A 19,415-nucleotide genomic window follows, 5' to 3' on the forward strand; every position below is an offset into this window, starting at 1 on the left:
GAAAAAAAATACCTGAATGATGTGTTTGAATCCTTTCACAAAGAAATAATGTAATCTGTTTTGAAGTATACGTTTTCCACAAAGCCAGAAATGACAAACGAAGAATACTGTAATGGACACACGAGACCTGTATGCCAATTCCTTGTTTGTTTTTTTCTATTGACAGACTACTTTCCAAAAAATTATGAAATAATATATTTTTTTCATTTTTTTTTAAAAAAAGGAATACTTGAAAGAGAAAAATATAATCACTAAAATAATTCCAGCTGAATATATATACAAGGCATCCCAAAAGTCATACAGAGGGGGAATGAACACTTTTTGACCAAAATGTCTTCCAAAATTACTTAGTTTTATTATATATATATATATATATATAATTTTTTTTTTTCCGATAGCCTTTAAGAATGCCTTTGACAAAACAAGAACATATTAAAAAAGATGTTGAATTATTAACAAATTCAAAAAGATGGAAGTGTTGTGGACCAACCGTGAAGTCCACGAACATCCACTGATGAAGGCACAGCCGCTGGCAAACATAGTCCCCTATGTATGGAGACTTTTGGGACACCCTGTATATATATATATATATATATATATATATATATATATATTACTGTACAAGTAGAAGGCAATTGATCTGTTAATTGTTGCTATGAGCTTTATTTTCTAATGGATGGGGACCAGGCTGTTATTCACCTCTGAGGACATGCTGGGTGCTGATCTATTATTTGTCCTCTGTTTACGGTGAGACTCACAAAATCAATCTAGATCAGGGCTTGTTTAAATTTAAAATCAAAGTGCTTGTGTGTGTGTGTGTGTGTGTGTGTGTGTGTGTGTGTGTGTGTGTGGGTGCGTGTGTGAGAGAGAGCTCTAGAGGGCAGCATTGCTCCATGGATTTAATGTAAGCTCCAATAGGTTCGAAAGAAGAGTATTCTAGATGGGGATGCATCTAAAATGGCTCCCTATCCAACACATTAGTGCTTAACAGGAGGCTAGAAATTGGCCACATGTGTAATATCTTGTCTAATACTTGATTACTCCTTGGCTCACTGTAATAACAGCGTTAAGTACATGTTAGTTAGTTTTTAAGCTAAGCTACATTCCTCCAGGTGTACAACCTGTTAACATTGTACAATTAGATGATACAACCTTTTGTCCTGGGGAGTTGAGTACACATGATCCATGTGTGGTGCACTATTTGTGATGATAAGGACCCATTTTGATTTCAGCAGGCAACCCAAAGGTTCTTAGTTAAATAAAAAAATAGGACACATTTAAAAAAAATAATAAAAAATCCATCCTGAATCATTCTTGTTTTCAATTAACGCATATCAAGTGTGATCAAGTGTGCAAGATAGGATGATGAAATAGATAAAGTGCTTTTCCATTCATGACATTCAACTTCATAGGACAGACAAACGACCACAGTGCTCTGCGATTCCTCCTACATCCAGAGCTGATACTGATGGACATGCTCAATGAAAGTTTCAGTGCATCGCTTTTATTTCTGCCAAAGTTAAAACTCAGCCAGTGGCTGAAATTCAAAACCAACAGCCTGTTGATTACTGAATTAGTGAGCACAATGAGCTCGAAATATCAATAGTGGAAACAACCAAACAAACAAACAAAAAAAAAACATTCCTCATTGGATATCAATGCAATCTTGTTAATATGTTTTAGCTCATCTTGGATGTGGTACATGATGGAGGTAAGAGGAGAGATCAGCACCTACTGTAGGGTGGTTAAACCTCATTCTTTTGTCGAACTGCAGCTGCAGACAGGTTGGCGAAGTGGCCCGAGCGGCCCGTGCGCGCGGTGAGACTCAGGTACTGCCTCAACAGCTGGCTCACCCGCTTCTGGTTGTTCCACTTGCGGGCTGACTTGCGGATCCCGATGAAGCCACCGTAGCGCTTCTGCAGGGGTCTCCCCGAGCTCACCAGCTTACGGAAGCCGTGACGGCCTTTCATAAAGCCGCCAAAGCGTTTAGACAGATTGAGGGTGGCGCCGCCATCTTGGTCCTGCTCTTCCCCCTTATCAACCCTGCCTTGCTCCTCCTCATCCTCCATACCAGAGTCGAGCCCCAGGTCATAGGTTTCCCCAAACTGATCCGATTTTTGTGCCTCCTCAGAAGGTTCGTGACTGCTGAGCGCCTGAGCCATGTGGCGGAATCGCTCCAAAGCTTCTGAGTATTCCACGCCCTCATCCTCCATCTTCACTATTGCCAGAGGCTTTTCTTCGTCATCTGTACGCTTCGATAAATCGTGTGATGGCAATGCAGCTGGGTTTAGACCCACCACTTGGTAGCAGAGATCCCAGGTATGAGCTGGGAACGCCTGGGACTCACATTCCAGCAAACACACCTGCCGAGACATCACGTCACAGGCGGGTTAGACAAATGTGACTTTACCAGAATAGCCCTATTAGTGCAGTGATAAGAACTGAAAGGTACAGAGCATAAATCCTCATTTTGGCCCTGATCATTAGCCGTGCCATGATTCAATATCACTCCACATAGTGGCACTGCTTGTGGGTGTAGGAAAGAGTTCTAATGTGCCAAATGAGGCAAAGTGTCTATTACTTAAGAAATAGAAATCATCATTTGTGGAAGGAAAGGCTATAAAAAAAATTAAGCTCCATATAGCTGACAGCTCTGACCAGGATGTGTGTGTGTCTGTAGAAATTAATTACCCAATGCAAATTAAATACAGGCTACAGAGGATTCTCAGTGCCTTGTGAGCATGTGTGTTGGATAGAAGAAGTTGTACATGCAATATGTCTAAAAAAGGATGAGAGTGCACATATATCTGTATGCGTTCATATCAGCAGGTAGCTCACTGTGAGCATGTGTGTGGCTGAAAATGAAAGAAGGATAACATGAAATCTTCCCGGCTTTATGAGAATCCATGTAGCCGCTCAGTAAAATGCTATCCACATAAGTGGCAGACTTTTCTCCAACCAATTATGTGCATATATTAACTCAAGTGACTCGGGCACAGCTTTTTGCATCTTCAAACCCATTAGGAGCTCGATTAAAGAGCAAGTGCTGTGACATTAAAAGCAACTTTTTGTCTGTCATTTAAACACCACACAAAACAGCCTGGGTTTTTTGTTGAGGAACAAAGCAAGAGATTTTTTTTCTTGATGCTTACACACGTGTGAAATGTAAAACATGTGATATGAGTGAGAAAGGGGGAGAAAGAAAGGGAGAGAGAGAAAGAGAGAATAACTGATCACTCACAAGGGTGTTGAAAGTTTGCTGTGGAGGCAGGAGAAGTGCGCAGGTTAAACAATCTCCCTGGCAGTCACTGCGACCAGGGACACACAAACTCAACAGCAGAAGGATCCAAAGTGGTGTCTTCATGGCTTCTTCACGGAACGGAGTTTTGAGCTGGAGCGCAGTGTAAAAGGTCGCAGGATTCACTGAGTAAAAAGTAGAAATGTAAACAGGAGTCAAGTCAAGAGTCAAAAATGAGTCATTTTGATGGCAGTCATAATTTGTTCTAGCCCTTACATGAAAAATCACTTTTATTTGGCTCAGTTTCTCTAATGAACACACAAAATTATTATTATTTTTTTTTAAATATCAAACAGAAAATGTGATTTTAGTCCCTGCTCACATTCTAATCATTCTCTTATTTAGAATCAAACCTGTGTACACATCTGCCTTTAGGATAATACCAAAGCATTTATTTAAACAGAAATTGCTCATATTGATAATAATGCACATTGCAGTATAACACATCAGGTATTTCAAAATATAAATAATCAGAAGAGATGGTGTGTGTTGATAGAACATTCATTTTTAAGTTAAAGATGACGAGAGTTCGATAATGCATGACATATCAGACTTAATGTTAGTGTTTTTCACACACAGGTAACATGACCATGTAATGAGTCATAATATCCAGCTCATATGTTAGTAATTGGCGTGTCCCTACCACTACACTGAAATAGGAACGTTCCTATCTATGGAATACACTTGCTTTAGGGATTACATGCAAAAAAAATATCCGGTTCATGAGCCTGTATTGTTTAAGATCTGATACGATATATGAGAAATCCAACATGCTATACTTCACTCCTGAATCTGAGGCCCATCCTTCCATTTGGATTCATTTAGAGTGCGTGTTTGCATTAGAGGGGAATGGCATGATAATTTCACGGTGCGATAACTTTTGAACCCAATTTCATGGGTTTTTGATAGTATCTGCTCAAAACCTTATGGTGATGCTGAAGGACAAGAGCGTAGCAGCAGCGTCAGTATTAAATCCCTTGGTTAGGGAAGCTAGAAGAGGATCACTTCTAGTCTTTATTATTTTAAACAAAATAATATAGAAAGAAATATCATAGCAGTTATACTAAGTATCAGGGAAAGGTTTTATACCAGTATAGTAAAAGATCTATACTGTTTATATTATTTCGTGGTATATGGATATACTGTCACTCCCCATCTTAAATATACATCAGCATTGATGAATATAAATACAGCACAATTATAAAAGTAATTATTTATATTATAATCCACATACTGGCATTTATTTTCAATTATCTACCCACAACCACAACCACAGAACTGCCATTGAGGCCAAACGTGACCAAATGAGGCAGGCAAGAGGAAATTTTATGCCATATGCCACTTAATTGTGCATATCTCCAGCCTGGGGCAGATGAGTTACCAAGCGAAGTGACTTGCTCAAGGACAAAGTGTTAGAACTAGAAGGACGCTGATGTAGGATGTTAGAACTCGAGCTTTAATTGCACACCTTCTTGCCCCTGGTCCACATCTATAACCATGATGAAACTATGACCTCTGAGTTTATCAGTCTTTACCACTCAGGACTCTTCTTTTTTTTAAAACCCTATAGCACAGCTGATTACTCTTAGCACATTATGTTATGGAAGGCAAAATTAAACATTCACCATCTGTTTTTCCTCCCGTTCAAAAGTTCATTAACGAAACCCATCATAGGCCTTAATTGATGTCTGAATTAGCATGTATGGCATAATGAAGAGGAAATGAGAGCGAGCGAGAGAGACTGGGAGCAACAACGACTCTGAGTCACTCTGCCAGCACATATTAGTCACGATGAGATTAGGGCCTCACACACTTCTTATCGACCTTTAACCAAAAATCAACCTCTGAACTGTAATGAAGTAGGATAAAAAGAAAAGTTACAGTCTTTCCTTTTAAACTTTCTATTCAGTGAACAAAAAGTAAAGCAGTGATTACAGGCCAATAATATACTGCATGATTGTGAGCAGCGAGGCCATTTACGATGGGAGAATGAACAAAAAAACATTTTTCAGTCAATTTAACTTCACACACTATTAATGCAGCTCAATTAATTTTCTAAAAGTTACATGAAGAAAACTCTTTTTATTATCTCCCACACTATAATCTTTTATCAAACTGAGTTTTTAGAGATAATAGGGGAAATTAAAAGCAGACAGTGTGAGACTGATGATTACACCCTAAGAGACCAAAGACCATCAAAAGCTTTCTTTCAGTGCTCAACTACTTACATTTTTTTTTTCTGTAGTTATATATACATATATGTTCTAATAACACATTCATACTACAGTTTACAAGAGATCTCTACAGAAAGTGGCAATCAGAAAAGTATCTATAGTCTTTATTCAGTGTAGGTTTCCCTACATGGCAAAAAAAAAGTGAAAATATCATGAATATAGTATGTTTATCTAGTATTTCCTGTTATAAGATTACAATTAACCAAATTTAAGATTATTAAACCTATTTTTGAGTAATTTATGCTCATTTCAAACTTTAAAATTTCTTATTCATTTTATTATTATTTAATAAATAGATTTTTTTTTTAATTTTTCTAGAAAAATTAGCAAAATTATCTGCCAATAGAACAAGACTATTTTAAACTTGAAATTAGTAAACATGTCTAGAAACAGATCTAATAATCTTATATTTGGTTTATTGTAACTGTAGACCTATAATGGGAAATACTAGATAAATGTGACTATTTTCACTTGCTAAGATGTGAATTTTTTTGCAGCATGAAATCCAGATTTCCAGTAGGATGAAGCCACTGACTACATACAGCTGACCTCAGTGTATAGCCTATGCTTATAGTTTTAGAAGTGGGAGTGTTGTATGGGGTTTTGACACCATTCCTCATTAATGTCGTGGTGTGTTGAATGTGTTTGTATGGGGCTGCATGCTGCGGTTGAGAGATTGCAAGTCTCCACTCACATTCCCTCAGGGAAGAGCCGTGAAATGATAAATCTGAGCCAATTTTAATCCGATTAAAGCAGTCCGCTCCCCTTCTCCCATCGAGGAGCCACCTGATGTTATCAACTCCAAGGTAAACAGCTAGTTCCATTTTTCGTTCGCGAGAACCATCCAATCTGATTCACTGTGTTGCAGGCTGCGGTCAGATAAGTAAACCTGTATGTCCGCACTATGACGTCTGACGCTGTCTACGTAGAAGCAAGGGTAGCTCTCTAATTGTCCATGTCCCCCACCTCCACCTCAACCCCACCGCCGCCGCCGCCGCCCACAAGAATATGAAATAAAACACACTTTATTCCGTGTTTATTACATAGTAAATAATAGCCCACCTGTTTCGCTGCATTCAGCAATTTGATTTTGCCCTTCGCAATGGCATGATATTCTAATCATCAGAACTCTCACTGTCATAACCATTTTCAGTCCGTCACAGATGCATGAGCTCAGTCACTTTAATTGAGAATGCATTGATACCCCAAAGGTATGGAGTCTGTGGAGATGATTTTACTCCGCCTCCACTAGCAAAGTAGCAATTATTGCATTATCCCTCAGTGCCCATGAGGGACTTTATCGTAAAGAAGAAGCAATCCAATGCAGTGAATAGATGCTTAGGGAATGGAGGTTGGGGAGACATTTACAAAAACTGTTACAAACTCAGAGAAACTGCCACCGCCCTCTCTGCTGGCTAAACTTCGGTAGAAAATGGATATGGACTCAATCTGTCACAATTTCTCAGGAACTCATCTCATTGCTGTTTTGTGATTAGGGAGGAGGCTGAAGTGAAAATGAAGGGCCAGTGCAGCTCAAGTTTATAGCCAAATGCAGATAAGCAATGACAAAGGACACATTTGAAATTCTTTGCCTCAATATAGCACATGCTCTTGCAAAAACACACAACGGTGTAAGTTCAGAAGTAGTTAACCTCATGGTCAGAGACGCAATATATTACAGTTTTTTTTTTAACGGTGGATTAAAATGATTAAAATGTAAAATTCTCAGGAATTATTTGATTATATGATACAGCACAGTCACACGAGCGCATCAAATGCTTAAGCTTTTGATCATGCATATTTTCCATTATGAATAGCCTAAGGAGAGATTTTCCTCCTGCTGTGTGTGCACACTTCTTTACACTTACAATTTACATGTTGCATATTTTAAAATTCACGCTTTAATAAACAAATGCTTTAATTTAATATTGACTACATGAGTAGGAAAGAGGAACGTCATTGTGCACATTAAGCAGTTCACTTAGCTCGAGGCTTACTTGCAGTACAAGCATTAATCTCCTAACAGATGTAACCAATTATAAGATGTTAAAAGCAATCACTGTAAGAAACTGCACTCCTAATGAAAAGGAGAATCAGACAATGAGGCAAAACATGACTGTGGTATTAAATCAAATTATTTTCAGAATAGAGCTTTTTACTTGTATTCAGTATTACTTCCTAATCGTTTTTATGAGATAATATCCAGATAAATGTGTGTATGTGAAGGTTAATGTGAATTCATTTAATCACGGCTAGTCATGCTCAGACACATTATATTGGTTTCATGGGACATTTAATAAATGTTCGACATAAAATTAGGAGTACCGAGACCAGGACAAATGCTGCAGTCCCAAAACACTCTTGACTGGCACAAGAAGATACGCATGCTTAGCCTTCTGATGAGGAAGAAATTACAGCTGGGCATTTCAGTTCAGTCAAATGGAAAATAAAATGTTGCTTGTGTCAGGATAATGACAAAAGCAATGGTAAAAGAGCAAACAAACCCATTTTTGTCTGTAATGTAGGTTTTAAAATTGAATCAAAATGACTGTATTTGGCTTTTTGGATGTCTTGAATTCTGGTCAATGCTACAAATGGTCAAATGGTCAAAAAAAAGGTTCTGAATAATTTAAATTTAATTGCCGCCATCAGCAAATAATTAAATACACATACATTATTTACACAGTTGTGGGCATTATTTTGGATTCATATTATTAAGATTACGATCCTCTAACTATTTTGTTGTAAACCTGTTTAAAGCAGGTGTTATTTGTTGGGTAGAAATGTTCATTTGGAATGTAAATAGGGAAAATGACAGAAAAGTTGCATGATGGAAACGGCAGAACTGAAGAAGAAATTCTGGGTTGTTAGGTTGATCGTAGTTAAGAGGTTCCCATTGGAGCATTTGCATTATGTTCCATCAGTCATACCCACAGCAATGCACTTACTGCTAAACCGTCTATAAAATTAGACACGATCGGAGGGGAAAAAATCAAGCCGCATTAAAATGCATCTTCAAAGTCAATAAGGTGTTTTAGAAAGCTTGGGCCAGTGGGTACTATCAAACCGTGAAGGAAGAGAGCAAAGTTTTTGAAGTGCATGATTTCAGTCATGTTTTTTTGCTGTACCAAAGAAAGTTTGTGAAGTAAATGTAAAAAACTGAGCCAATCATAACTTTTAAACTGCTTCTGTGAACTCCTTAAAATCCATGTAAGTAAATATATATAAGAAAACAACACTCTATATGCTGTATACACCAAAGGTGTAATAACAACCAGTGGAAGATTAGTGATGGTTTCCGTAAGGTAAAGTGATAAAACAGTATGTGATAACTAAGATAAGTAATGGGTTCTTTGAAGAACTGCTTAGTCATTATAAATTGTCACATGGGATTTGAAAGGCACTGCAATGGGAATGAATTTCCTTTGACTAAAAAAAAACAGTCAATATGCCTGTAAATATCAATTACAATGCTTTCTTTGGTGGTGATGATAATGATGAGTAAACCAAAGCAAAAGGAAGAGTACTACCTCTCCAGGGAAACAATATTGGGCAATATATAACCACTTTTTGGAAAGCCTGTTTAAATCTAGATCTTTTTCACACACACACACACACACACACACACGGAAAGAGGAGAAGGACGTGCCAAGCCTTACCTGTGCTCCGGTGCTGAGGAAGTCGTCGTGTTCTTGCTCACACACTCTGACTCTTCAAGTGAGGCAGCAGTGTCCAACCCACAGCCTTGTTCAACTGCTCGCCTTCACGCTCTCTCCTCTCTTATAACAACCCGCCCCTTCCTCTGGTTCATCACCCCCCCTCTCTCCCCCTCTACACACCCTCTCACTTTTCCACACCATAGACAGAGACAAACTAAGGTGTGGAATCATGCATAACTTGAACTAGCAACCCTTAGTCAATGCTGACGTAGATACCTTCACCAGCAACGTCATTTCTGCTCCTAAGCTCCCAAAAAAAGGACTTGTGCTAAAAATAAACGAAGACACATCCTCTGCTAAGGTGAGATAATACACACGTAAAAATGACTGTCATTTTGCATGAAATAGAAGCCAATGGAAGGGAAGATCATTTGTAGCCATTGGTTGCATCCAAGAAGAAAAACAAACGCTCCCAGAGGCAAAGAATCGTCTCAGTGGACTGCTGAGGCATCACAGCTCAGAGCAGAAGGAGAAAAAGATCAAGAGTGTCAATTTGTCAATAAAAAGAGAAAGGATCCATGAATCATTCAATACACTATAATAGTCTTGATTTTGTGTATTTAAATCCTTGTTTTCCTGTTTCCTGTACAGTAACGCTATCATTTACAGTATGACTGTGTCACCAGTGTGAGAGGGTAAATTGAACATGCACCTTGTGGACTGTTGGTCATGACAAAGACTCGTCCCAAACCTTAATTCTGTGCTGCTCCTGTGTGTAGTAGTTTCTTTTTGTCAGGCATACCCATGAAGTCAACAGAGACCAATTACCAAGCAACGCGATGTTAAAGAACAGTGGATATAAAATGTCTACACATCCCCTGTTAAAATTGTAGGTTTTTGTGGTGTATATAGTAACCAACAAAATTCAAAGTGAAAAACAAATAAAAAGATTATAGGTGTGTGCACACAGCATAAGTATGCACACCCCTTAACTGATACTTTGTTAAATCACTTTTAGCTCTCTTTGAGTAAGAGTCTCCCAGCTTAGCACATCTTGATTTGGCAACCCTTCCTTGAAGAAATGCTCCAGATCTATCAAACTGTGAGGGGATCTCCTTGTGCACAGCCCTCTTCAAGTCATTCCACAGGTTTTAATGATAGGATTTAGACCTGGGCTCTGACTAGGCCGTTCCTAAATGTTGATCTTCTTCTTCTGAAGCTGTTCCTTTGATGACTTGGATTTATTTGGGTTGTTATTGTGCTGGAAGGTGAAATATTTCTTCATCTTCTGCTGCAAAATAGACTGATATTTAGAGCTACCCTTGATTTCCACTATCTTGACTAGAGCCCCAGGCCCAACTGAGGAGAAGCAGCGTCACAGCATGATGCTGCCACCACCATGCTTCATTGTCTCCATGGTGTTCTTTCAATGATAAGCTCTCTTGTTTTTGCACCAAACATATCTTTTAGAATTATGCCCAAAAAGTTCTACCTTGGTTTTATCAGACCATAACACATTTTGCCACAGGGTTTGGGTGATTGTATGTATGTTTTGGCAAAATTTAGGTGGGATGAGTTTTTAAAAAAAAAAAAAAAATGGGCTACCCCTTATCGCAGACATGTAAACAATATGAACATATGAGATTGTTATCACAAAAAGGGGTTTGTAGAGTTTTTATATCCACTGTAAGTATGAATTAACCCACTGGAGTGTAAACCATCCCATTGTATTTAAAACAGGTTTAAGAGGTCCTGTTAGTCTGCCATGGAAACTGAAAAGTAAATGTCTGGAAGCTATTGCGATTTGTGTAAGTATTGCATTTTATACCACAGTGCTCATGAATGTCTGATTCTGACTGGTCAAAATGTGTTAATTTAATGTTAATGTTCTAAAACAGCATGACTCTGACAGAATTCAGTTGCAGGACAAATTACAGGTTTATATTAATGCCCTTATCCTAATACATCATTTTTTCTGTAGTAACAACTAATTTACATTGACTTGTTTGGCATATGCTCCACATATACAGATTAAAACAATGGGCCTCATTTATCAATTTTTAGTTCCAATTTTTAGTTTTGCTTATTTAATGCCGCCCACAAAACTCCAAAAAAAAGGTAAAGCTCACAGAAAGCTGAGAACGAAGTGGAGAAAATAAAGGAATTTCTCAGAGACAGAAATGGAAGATATTTTGACTTATGTCTACACCAATAATAAAAATATTATTTAGCAGCACAAAAGCACCAGAAAGGGCTAAAATCTGGAGACAAATTACAGAAAAGATGAATTAGATGTGAATTAAGTGAGATGAACAGAAAATGTTTTGATATGAAAATGCATTTTTTGGACATCTTTGTAACAGTGAGCGGTAAGGCTGTGCAAGACATGACGAGCTGCATTTTTTGTCTTTTTAACTTCAAGAGAGAGAGAAAAAAGGAAGCTGGTGAGGAAATGACAATTTTTTTCCAAAAAGTAAACCAAGATTCACAAAGCAGAAAATAAACTTCCACAATCATTGAGAAAGTGATGAGCCGCCAGGTGTTACTAGTGAAATGCACAAGATGAGTTAATCAGCAAGAAGTGTGAGCACCTCTATAAAAGCAGAACTGTTGGCAGTTTGGTTTTCTGGCGCACTCAGGTGTGTATCTACATCATGTCAAGAAGAAAGGACACCAGCCAAATGTGGGCGTCCCAGCAAATTCCAACCAAAGTCAGACCATTTAATGCTCAGAGAAAAACCAAGGCCTCTGTAAGCACTTAAAATGTTCTTGCATGGCTTTCATGGAAGGGTGGATAAGAAAAAGCCTCTTCTCTCCAAAAAGAATATGGCAGCACAATTTAGGTTTGGAAAATTGCATCTGAACAAACCACAAAAGTTCTGCAACAATATCCTTCGGACTGATGAGATCAAGGTGGAGATATTTGGTCATCATGCACAGCGCCATGTTTGGCAAAAACCAAACACAGCATATCACCACAAACACCTCATACCAACTGTTAAGCATGGTCGTGAAGGGGTCATGATTTGGGCTTGTTTTTCAGCCACAGGACCTGGGAAACTTCCAGTCATTGAGACAATGATGAACTCTACTTTATACCAGAATATTCTCGATACAAATGTGAGGCCGTCTCTCCAGTAGCTTAAACTGGGCCGAAATTGAGTCCATTGGGACAGCACTCCAGCAAATCAACATCTGAATGGCTAAAGAAGAAAAAAAATCAGGGTATTGGAATGGCCAAGTCAAAGTCCAGACCTCAACCCCATTGAGATGCTGTGGAGGGATCTTAAGAGAGCTGTGAAATACTGCTAAACTTTATATATATATATATATATATATAGATATAGATATATATAGATATAGATAGACAGATAATGTGACAGCGGGCCGGAACGTCAAAAGATAGATAAACAACATACATTAAATGTTACTTTAAATGGATAAACAGTATGATGTGTCCTTTTTAATAAATACAAATTGTTAGCATTGGCAAATTGCTGTGGTATAAGAGGAATAAAACACTTAATGATAGCAGAAGGTTAATAAACAAAGAGATCAGTGTGTTTGGAAAATTTGTATATGGAACCCTTTAGTGAAACCATTTTTATATAACCTAATGAGACACACTGATCAGGAGTATGTGAAAAACAAATAATATCAGGGTAATTAGATGAGCCTAATATTTTTTACTACAAAAACTAGAAAATCAATTAAACCCAATTTTAAAAAGACAGACTATTTTCAGATCGGTTATAGTTATGTGGTTTTGTTAAGCCCATGTAAAATACGCTGTTAAATATCTTTGATCTTAATGAGTATGCTTTTGTGAAAATATGAAATACAAAAAAAATTCCTAATTTAAAATCAGCTCCTGAATATGCAGGAGGTTAACGGCATACCATGTACAAAATATTTACCTTCTCTAGTAAAGGACTAGTGTATGTATGGATTTAATTTTTTGACCAGAATCCCTCAAAATACTAGGAATAGTTTTCCACTCAGGCTGATTTTTGCACTATTTACATACCACACCTTGTCATAGCTTATATTTCGACTTAGACATAACAAAAGCCCAAATAAAAATCTTCCAGGTCTCTACAGATGAAATTCATCAGACACTGTGTCACATCATATTACTGGGGCCTATGAATCCCAGGCACTGCATCGAGGTCCAAATACATGATGGAATAAAGCTGCCTCCCCCCACTCACTCACTCGTCCAGCACCAAAGTGAAATTGAAAAGTCAATTCCCCACAAAATATGCAATTAGGTGAGCAGGCATATTCACCTGTGTGACGCATTGTGCTCAGCCGACTCTGCTTGAAAAGCCATTTCACTGCCTTTCATCATTCCCTGCTCAAAGTTTTATTGTCTTATGAAGCGATGAAAAGCACCGAAGCATGCCCAAGCCATTGCAGGAGACACGGCTTTGTTTTATGGGGAGCACAAGGCAATCAGCTGCCAAGACCTTGATGATGGTTATTACAACTGGACCTTTAATTGATTTCATCAGCCGAAAAGGGAAAAAATGCAAGTATTAAATGATGTAGATCAAATAATAATTTTTTCTGGGAAGCATTCTTTGCAAGACTTGGTCAACAAAGCAGGGACAACTGAAACTTTTAAAACTAAAAATGCCCAGGAGACATCTTTTGAATTAATGAGATTAATGAGATATACTGTGTGTGTGTGTGTGTGTGTTGTGATATACAGTCCCCTCTGAAAGTGTTGGGATGGGTTTGAGATAAAAAGATGAATATGAGATGATAGATCAGAATTTCAGCTTTCATTTCCTCATATTTATATCTAGACGTGTTAAACAACTTAGAACAAGGCACCTTTTGTTTGCAGCCACCCATTTTTCAAGTGAACAAAAATATAGGAACATGTGACTGAAAAGTGTTTCTTTTTGCCCAGGTGTGCCCTGTTAGATTGAGTGTTTAAAGAATTAATAGCTCTGAACGGCTACTCTTGGTTTGAGCCCTGGGTTTCACCTGTGAAGACTGTATTTGTTGTAAATAATGATAAACCAACATAAACACCAGAGAGCTGTCTATGGGAGAAAAGCACACTATTTTGAAGAAAAGAGGGGAAATCGATCAGAGCCATTGCACAAGCATTGGGCATAACCGATATAACAATTTGGAATGTCCTGAAAAAGAAAGAAACCACTGGTGTACTAACAACCAAACACCGAACAGGTCGGCCAAGAAAAGCAACAGCAGTTGATGACAGCAACATTGTGAGAGCTGTGAAGAAAAACCCAAAAACAACAGTCAGTGACATCACCGACAACCTCCACAACCTCCACAGGGCTGATGGTATTACAAGCCACCATTTGAAGAAGACTTCTAGAGCAGAAATATAGAGGTCATACCACAAGATGGAAACCACTCATCAGCAGTAAGAATCAGAAGGCCAGATGGGAATTGGCAAAGAAAGACACAAGCCACAAAAGTTCAGAAACCGAGATTAACCTCTACCAAAGTGATGGAAAGGCCAAAGTGTGGAGAAAGAAAGCATCTGATCAAGATCCAAAACATACGAGCTCATCGATCAAGCACGGTGGAGGTAGTGTCATGGCTTGGGCTTGCATGGCTGCTTCTGGAACAGGATCACTAATCTTTATTGATGATGTAATTTATGATGGTAGCAGCAGAATGAATTCAGAAGTCTACAGAAACATTCTGTCTGCCAATTTACAGAGAAATGCATCCAATCTAATTGGGAGGAACATCATCATGCAGAAAGACAATGACCCAAAACACACTGCAAACACAACAAAGGACTTCATCAGGGGAAAAAAGTGGAAGGTTTTAGACTGGACAAGTCAATCACCAGACCTTAACCCAACTGAGCAACATTTCATGCAAGCAAGGGATATGCAACCAAATATTAAGTGTTATTTACTTTAATTTACTTTAATACTAGCTGTACCTATATTTTTGCTCGCCAAAAAATTGGGTGGTCTGTCACCAAAGGTGCCATGTTCTGCCACCAAAGGTGCCAAGTTCTAAGTTGTTTAAGACAGCTAGATGTAAATATCAGGAAATGAAAGGTAAAATTCTGATCTATCGTCTCATATTCATCTTTTGATCTCAAACCCAAATGTCTTCAGTGTATAGCACAAACAAAAACAAAACTGGCCTTGCTGTTCCAATACTTTCGGAGGGGACTGAGTATGATGCACATAAAATATCTAGTCTATTGTCTAACATAAACTTTACATCATAAATACAGAACGTATAGACATTTTTATTTAAAAAAAAATTGCTTAATCAGATAATTATTTAATCAGAACATCTGGATCTCAACTCATGTCCATTTTCAGTGCAATATTATTGGAATGCAATCCCCCCCCTGCCCCCCCCCTTTTTTTCAGTATAATAAGCTTTTTAATAATTTGTTCATTCATAAATATCCTTATGAATGAACATATTATTAAAAAACTTACTATATCACAAAAAAATGGGGGGATTGCATTCCAGTAATTCTGGAGAGGGCACTGTTATAGAGAAAAATATAATTCACAATTTTTATATACGTCATTTTAATTTGCTACTAGAAACTGACACACACACACACACACACAAACTTTGGTAATATAAGATAAATAATATCAGGGAAATTCATAGACATATTTCACAATATTTATTTAATAAGCCCATTTAATAAAAGATCACTTTTAAATTGCCCAAACCTCCTTAAACATCCTACTGATCTTCTCAGGTTATCACATCACGAGTTTGCAAATGTTTGAAAGAGTCCTTAGGAAGCTCTAAAGTGAGATTTCACATTAAAATATCACCAAACTCGAGGTTGAGGTTATATGTCAGAACTTTAGGTTATGTAACCCTGTCCAAAAACCTGGATACTTTCGTGTGTGTGTGTATGTGTGTGTTCATACACATGTTGAAACCTTTATGTATAACCACATGATGTTATAAAATGCCATCATTATTATATAATGGTCGTCATTCCCTGGAATTTTCTTGCTGAGTTTGGCATTGGTTCTAAGTGACAGGGAACCCTGGTGGTTATCAAGAGGTCATAGAATAGCTTTAGTTATGTAACCAAACATTTTATTTCACCCCTCCTAACCACCAGTGGGGTGTTTCAACACCTAGATAAAGTATACCAGTAGGTCACAAAGAACTGACTCACCCCAAAGACCAACTAGAAGGGTGGTCAGATATGATTGCCCTACTCAACGTTGTAGGGGTAAAGTTGATCTTGAAAAAGGTGCATAGTCATGTCCAGCTAGCAGCAGCAGCACAGACGTCCTGGACCAATACGCCTGTAAGTACTGCCCATGCAGAGGAGATGCTTCTTGTGGAATGATGTGTTATGTCAGGGGCCTGTGACCAGACCTGCCTATAGGTTAAGGTGATAACTTCCACAACCCAATGGAGCAGTCTATTTGCTATTGCCATTACCATTTGTCTGTTTACACCCTTCCTGGGCTGTGGCGCTCTGACCACATCTGACTCCAAACTTGGGTCTAGATCTGCGAAACGAGAGTTCCACGTCTGCATTAACATCACTACACATTCTGTACACAATTATGTTCTCATCTCTATGAGTTGACACACAAGCGCAAATACTGCATTATCAAGCTTTACTTTCCTTTTGGAGCTGAGCATGTGAAGAGCAGGAATCATCTGTGAAGAGCATGTGAAGAGCAGCAGTCATGCAGTGTGGATAAGATAGGGGTGATGTGGTCATATCTTCTGATTCTAGTAAGGATTCTTACTGCTGCATTCTGGACTAACTGGAGCTTTTTTTATGCATCTACTGGAGCATCCAGACAGTAAGGCATTACAATAATCCAACCTAGAGGTAACAAAAGCATGAACTCATTTTTCTGCATCGTGTAGTGACAATATATTTCTTATTTTAGCAATATTTCTGAGATGAAAGAAAGAGTATTGCACTTGAAATAGTGATTCACCACTATTTCAAGTGCAATACTCCAGCCTGTGAAATGCACTAACTTCACAAATCAGCGTTATGAGCGGAGTATTACAAGGGCAACCAACTCCATCATGCTAGTGGCCTTCTCACTCTGTCTCTCTTTAAAACCTTCCACCGTTGTCATGACCATTGTCATGAGCTGTGTCTCAAATCTAAAACTCTGATATCTGAATATTTACTAATATAGAAAATCCAGAAGATTGGTACATGAAATAGACCTTTTGGTAGGTTTGAAACACCTAATCTTCCATGCAACCTTCCTCTTACGTAAAATCAGCTCACTCATAGATAATCCTAGATGCCGCATTGGCTCGGCTGCGATGCGTTTAGTGAGTGTAGCCTTGGAGCTATATTGGAGCAGTTTACAGTGAACGTTACAGACCTGGCAACGAGGCATTACATTTCACACAGCAATGCCCTCAGTCAGTCTAGACTCTCTCTCTAAACTGAATAACACACACGTCTACAAAACAACAATCTGGGTGGGGTTCTTCTGATGTCCTCCCACCTTCCATAAAACATTCTGGAAGGTGTACTGGCAAGGCTGAATTGCCCCTAGGTGTCAATGAGTGTGTGAATATTGGGCATGGTGCCCTGCGATGGTGCCTGTGCAATGCATCAAACATCATATCACATCCTACTGTGCAGTATATCTTTTATATAGATCATTAATATTTACTGTTTATTGTCCCTCCATTTTAACAGGTTTAGCTCTTAGAACTGTGTGATTTCTTTATCTTCTCTAGCTTTCATGCCAATACCACCATCAGCTCCATCATACTCGTCATCTCATAGATCACTAACTAGCCGAGCTGCGTCTCTGTAATGTATAACTGCAATGTATTTTGGAGTCCAATGTATGTCTCACCTATGGTAGATTTCTCATTACTATGAAAGTAAAATGGCATGCACCTGGCTAGTTGGTAGAACATGGTAGAGACTCTTGATGTCAGGATTGTGGGTTTGAGCCCCACATGCCAACCCCATCCTCTGGGGGTGTGCAGGCTAGTGCACTCTCAGTGCTGGTCCCAAGCCCGGATAAATGGAGAGAGTCGTGTCAGGAAGGGCATATGGTGTAAAACCTGGGCCAAATCAATATGCGGACAATGGAAGGTGATCCACTGTGGTGACCCCTAACAGGATCAGCTGAAAGAACAACAACATGAAAGTAAAATGGAAAATGGTAAGTCAGGTAAAAAAAAAAAAAGCTTTTGCTCTTTTGGGGTTATTGCTTAAGTTTGAGATTATTTTTTTTTCTTCTTTTATTATACACCACTGCAACTGTGCTAGAAGTAGCAGTGACTCCCTGTAACATCAGCACAGCTATCACTTAACTTCTCACAAGAGTAATGAAAACACAGCAACAAATTAACACCAAAAACACAGTCACAAACATTTCAATACGGACATATTTAATGTGTTTCAGAGTGGAGTCTTCTCCTTAAAAATTCTTTAGTTTTCTCCTTGTTTTTTGAAAATTTGTACTAATTTTTTTTTACTTCATATAATTATTATGAATTATTCATATTATAGGGAGAACAGTGGCTTAGTGGTTAGCACTGTTGCCTCACACCTCTGGGGTTGGGGGTTTGAATCCCTCCTGTTCCCTGTGTGCGTGGAGTTTGCATGTTCTCCCCGTGCTTTGGGGGTTTCCTCTGGGTACTCCGGTTTCCTCCCCAGTCCAAAGACATGCGTTGTAGGCTGAGTGCCATTTCCGAATTGTCCGTACTGTATGAATGAGTGTGTTATTGTGCCCTGTGATGGTTTAGCACCCTGTCCAGGGTGTCCCCTGCCTTGTGCCCCGAGTCCCCTGGGATGGGCTCCAGGTTCCCCTGTGACCCTCAGTAGGACAAGCAGTACAGAGGATGGATATTCATATTATTTGAATTACTTCATATAATTAATATGTATATATATAAGTATTTGTATCTCATATTTGTTTGGCTAATTACTCAATTTGATTTTATTACTTCAAACTAAATGTTTCAGATGTTTAAAATGACGTCAAATCAACATGTCTGCTCACATTTATTTATGAGCTCACCTTCCATTGCTGTTAGATTTGTTTTTGTTTTTGTTTTTACATTTATTTATTTGTTTGTTTGTTTTTGGAGAACCCAACCTGTTTGTATCGTTACTTCAGTTCATTGGTCGGTTTGAATCCTCAGTGACGATGTCGACGCTTATTGGTCATCCGGGAACAGGAAACACAGTGTGACCAATAGGAGCGCAGATTCGGCTGAAGGCGG

The 19,415-nt window shown here is 38.5% G+C and overlaps 1 protein-coding gene across 1 annotated transcript; it reads right to left on the bottom strand.

Moving 5' to 3' along the window:
* Positions 1-98: 98 nt before the first annotated feature.
* Positions 99-9,292, bottom strand: pnocb (prepronociceptin b). Its single transcript, XM_026946829.3, has 3 exons — positions 9,192-9,292; positions 3,242-3,423; positions 99-2,363 (listed from the first exon to the last, which is right to left on the bottom strand). Exons 2-3 carry the CDS (start codon positions 3,362-3,364, stop codon positions 1,746-1,748), a joined length of 741 nt encoding a protein of 246 aa, XP_026802630.1. The 5' UTR covers positions 3,365-3,423; positions 9,192-9,292; the 3' UTR covers positions 99-1,745.
* Between the last annotated feature and the right edge of the window lie 10,123 nt (positions 9,293-19,415).

The sequence above is a fragment of the Pangasianodon hypophthalmus genome, chromosome 19, assembly GCF_027358585.1.
Source record: "Pangasianodon hypophthalmus isolate fPanHyp1 chromosome 19, fPanHyp1.pri, whole genome shotgun sequence".
Taxonomy (NCBI): Eukaryota; Metazoa; Chordata; class Actinopteri; order Siluriformes; family Pangasiidae; genus Pangasianodon; species Pangasianodon hypophthalmus.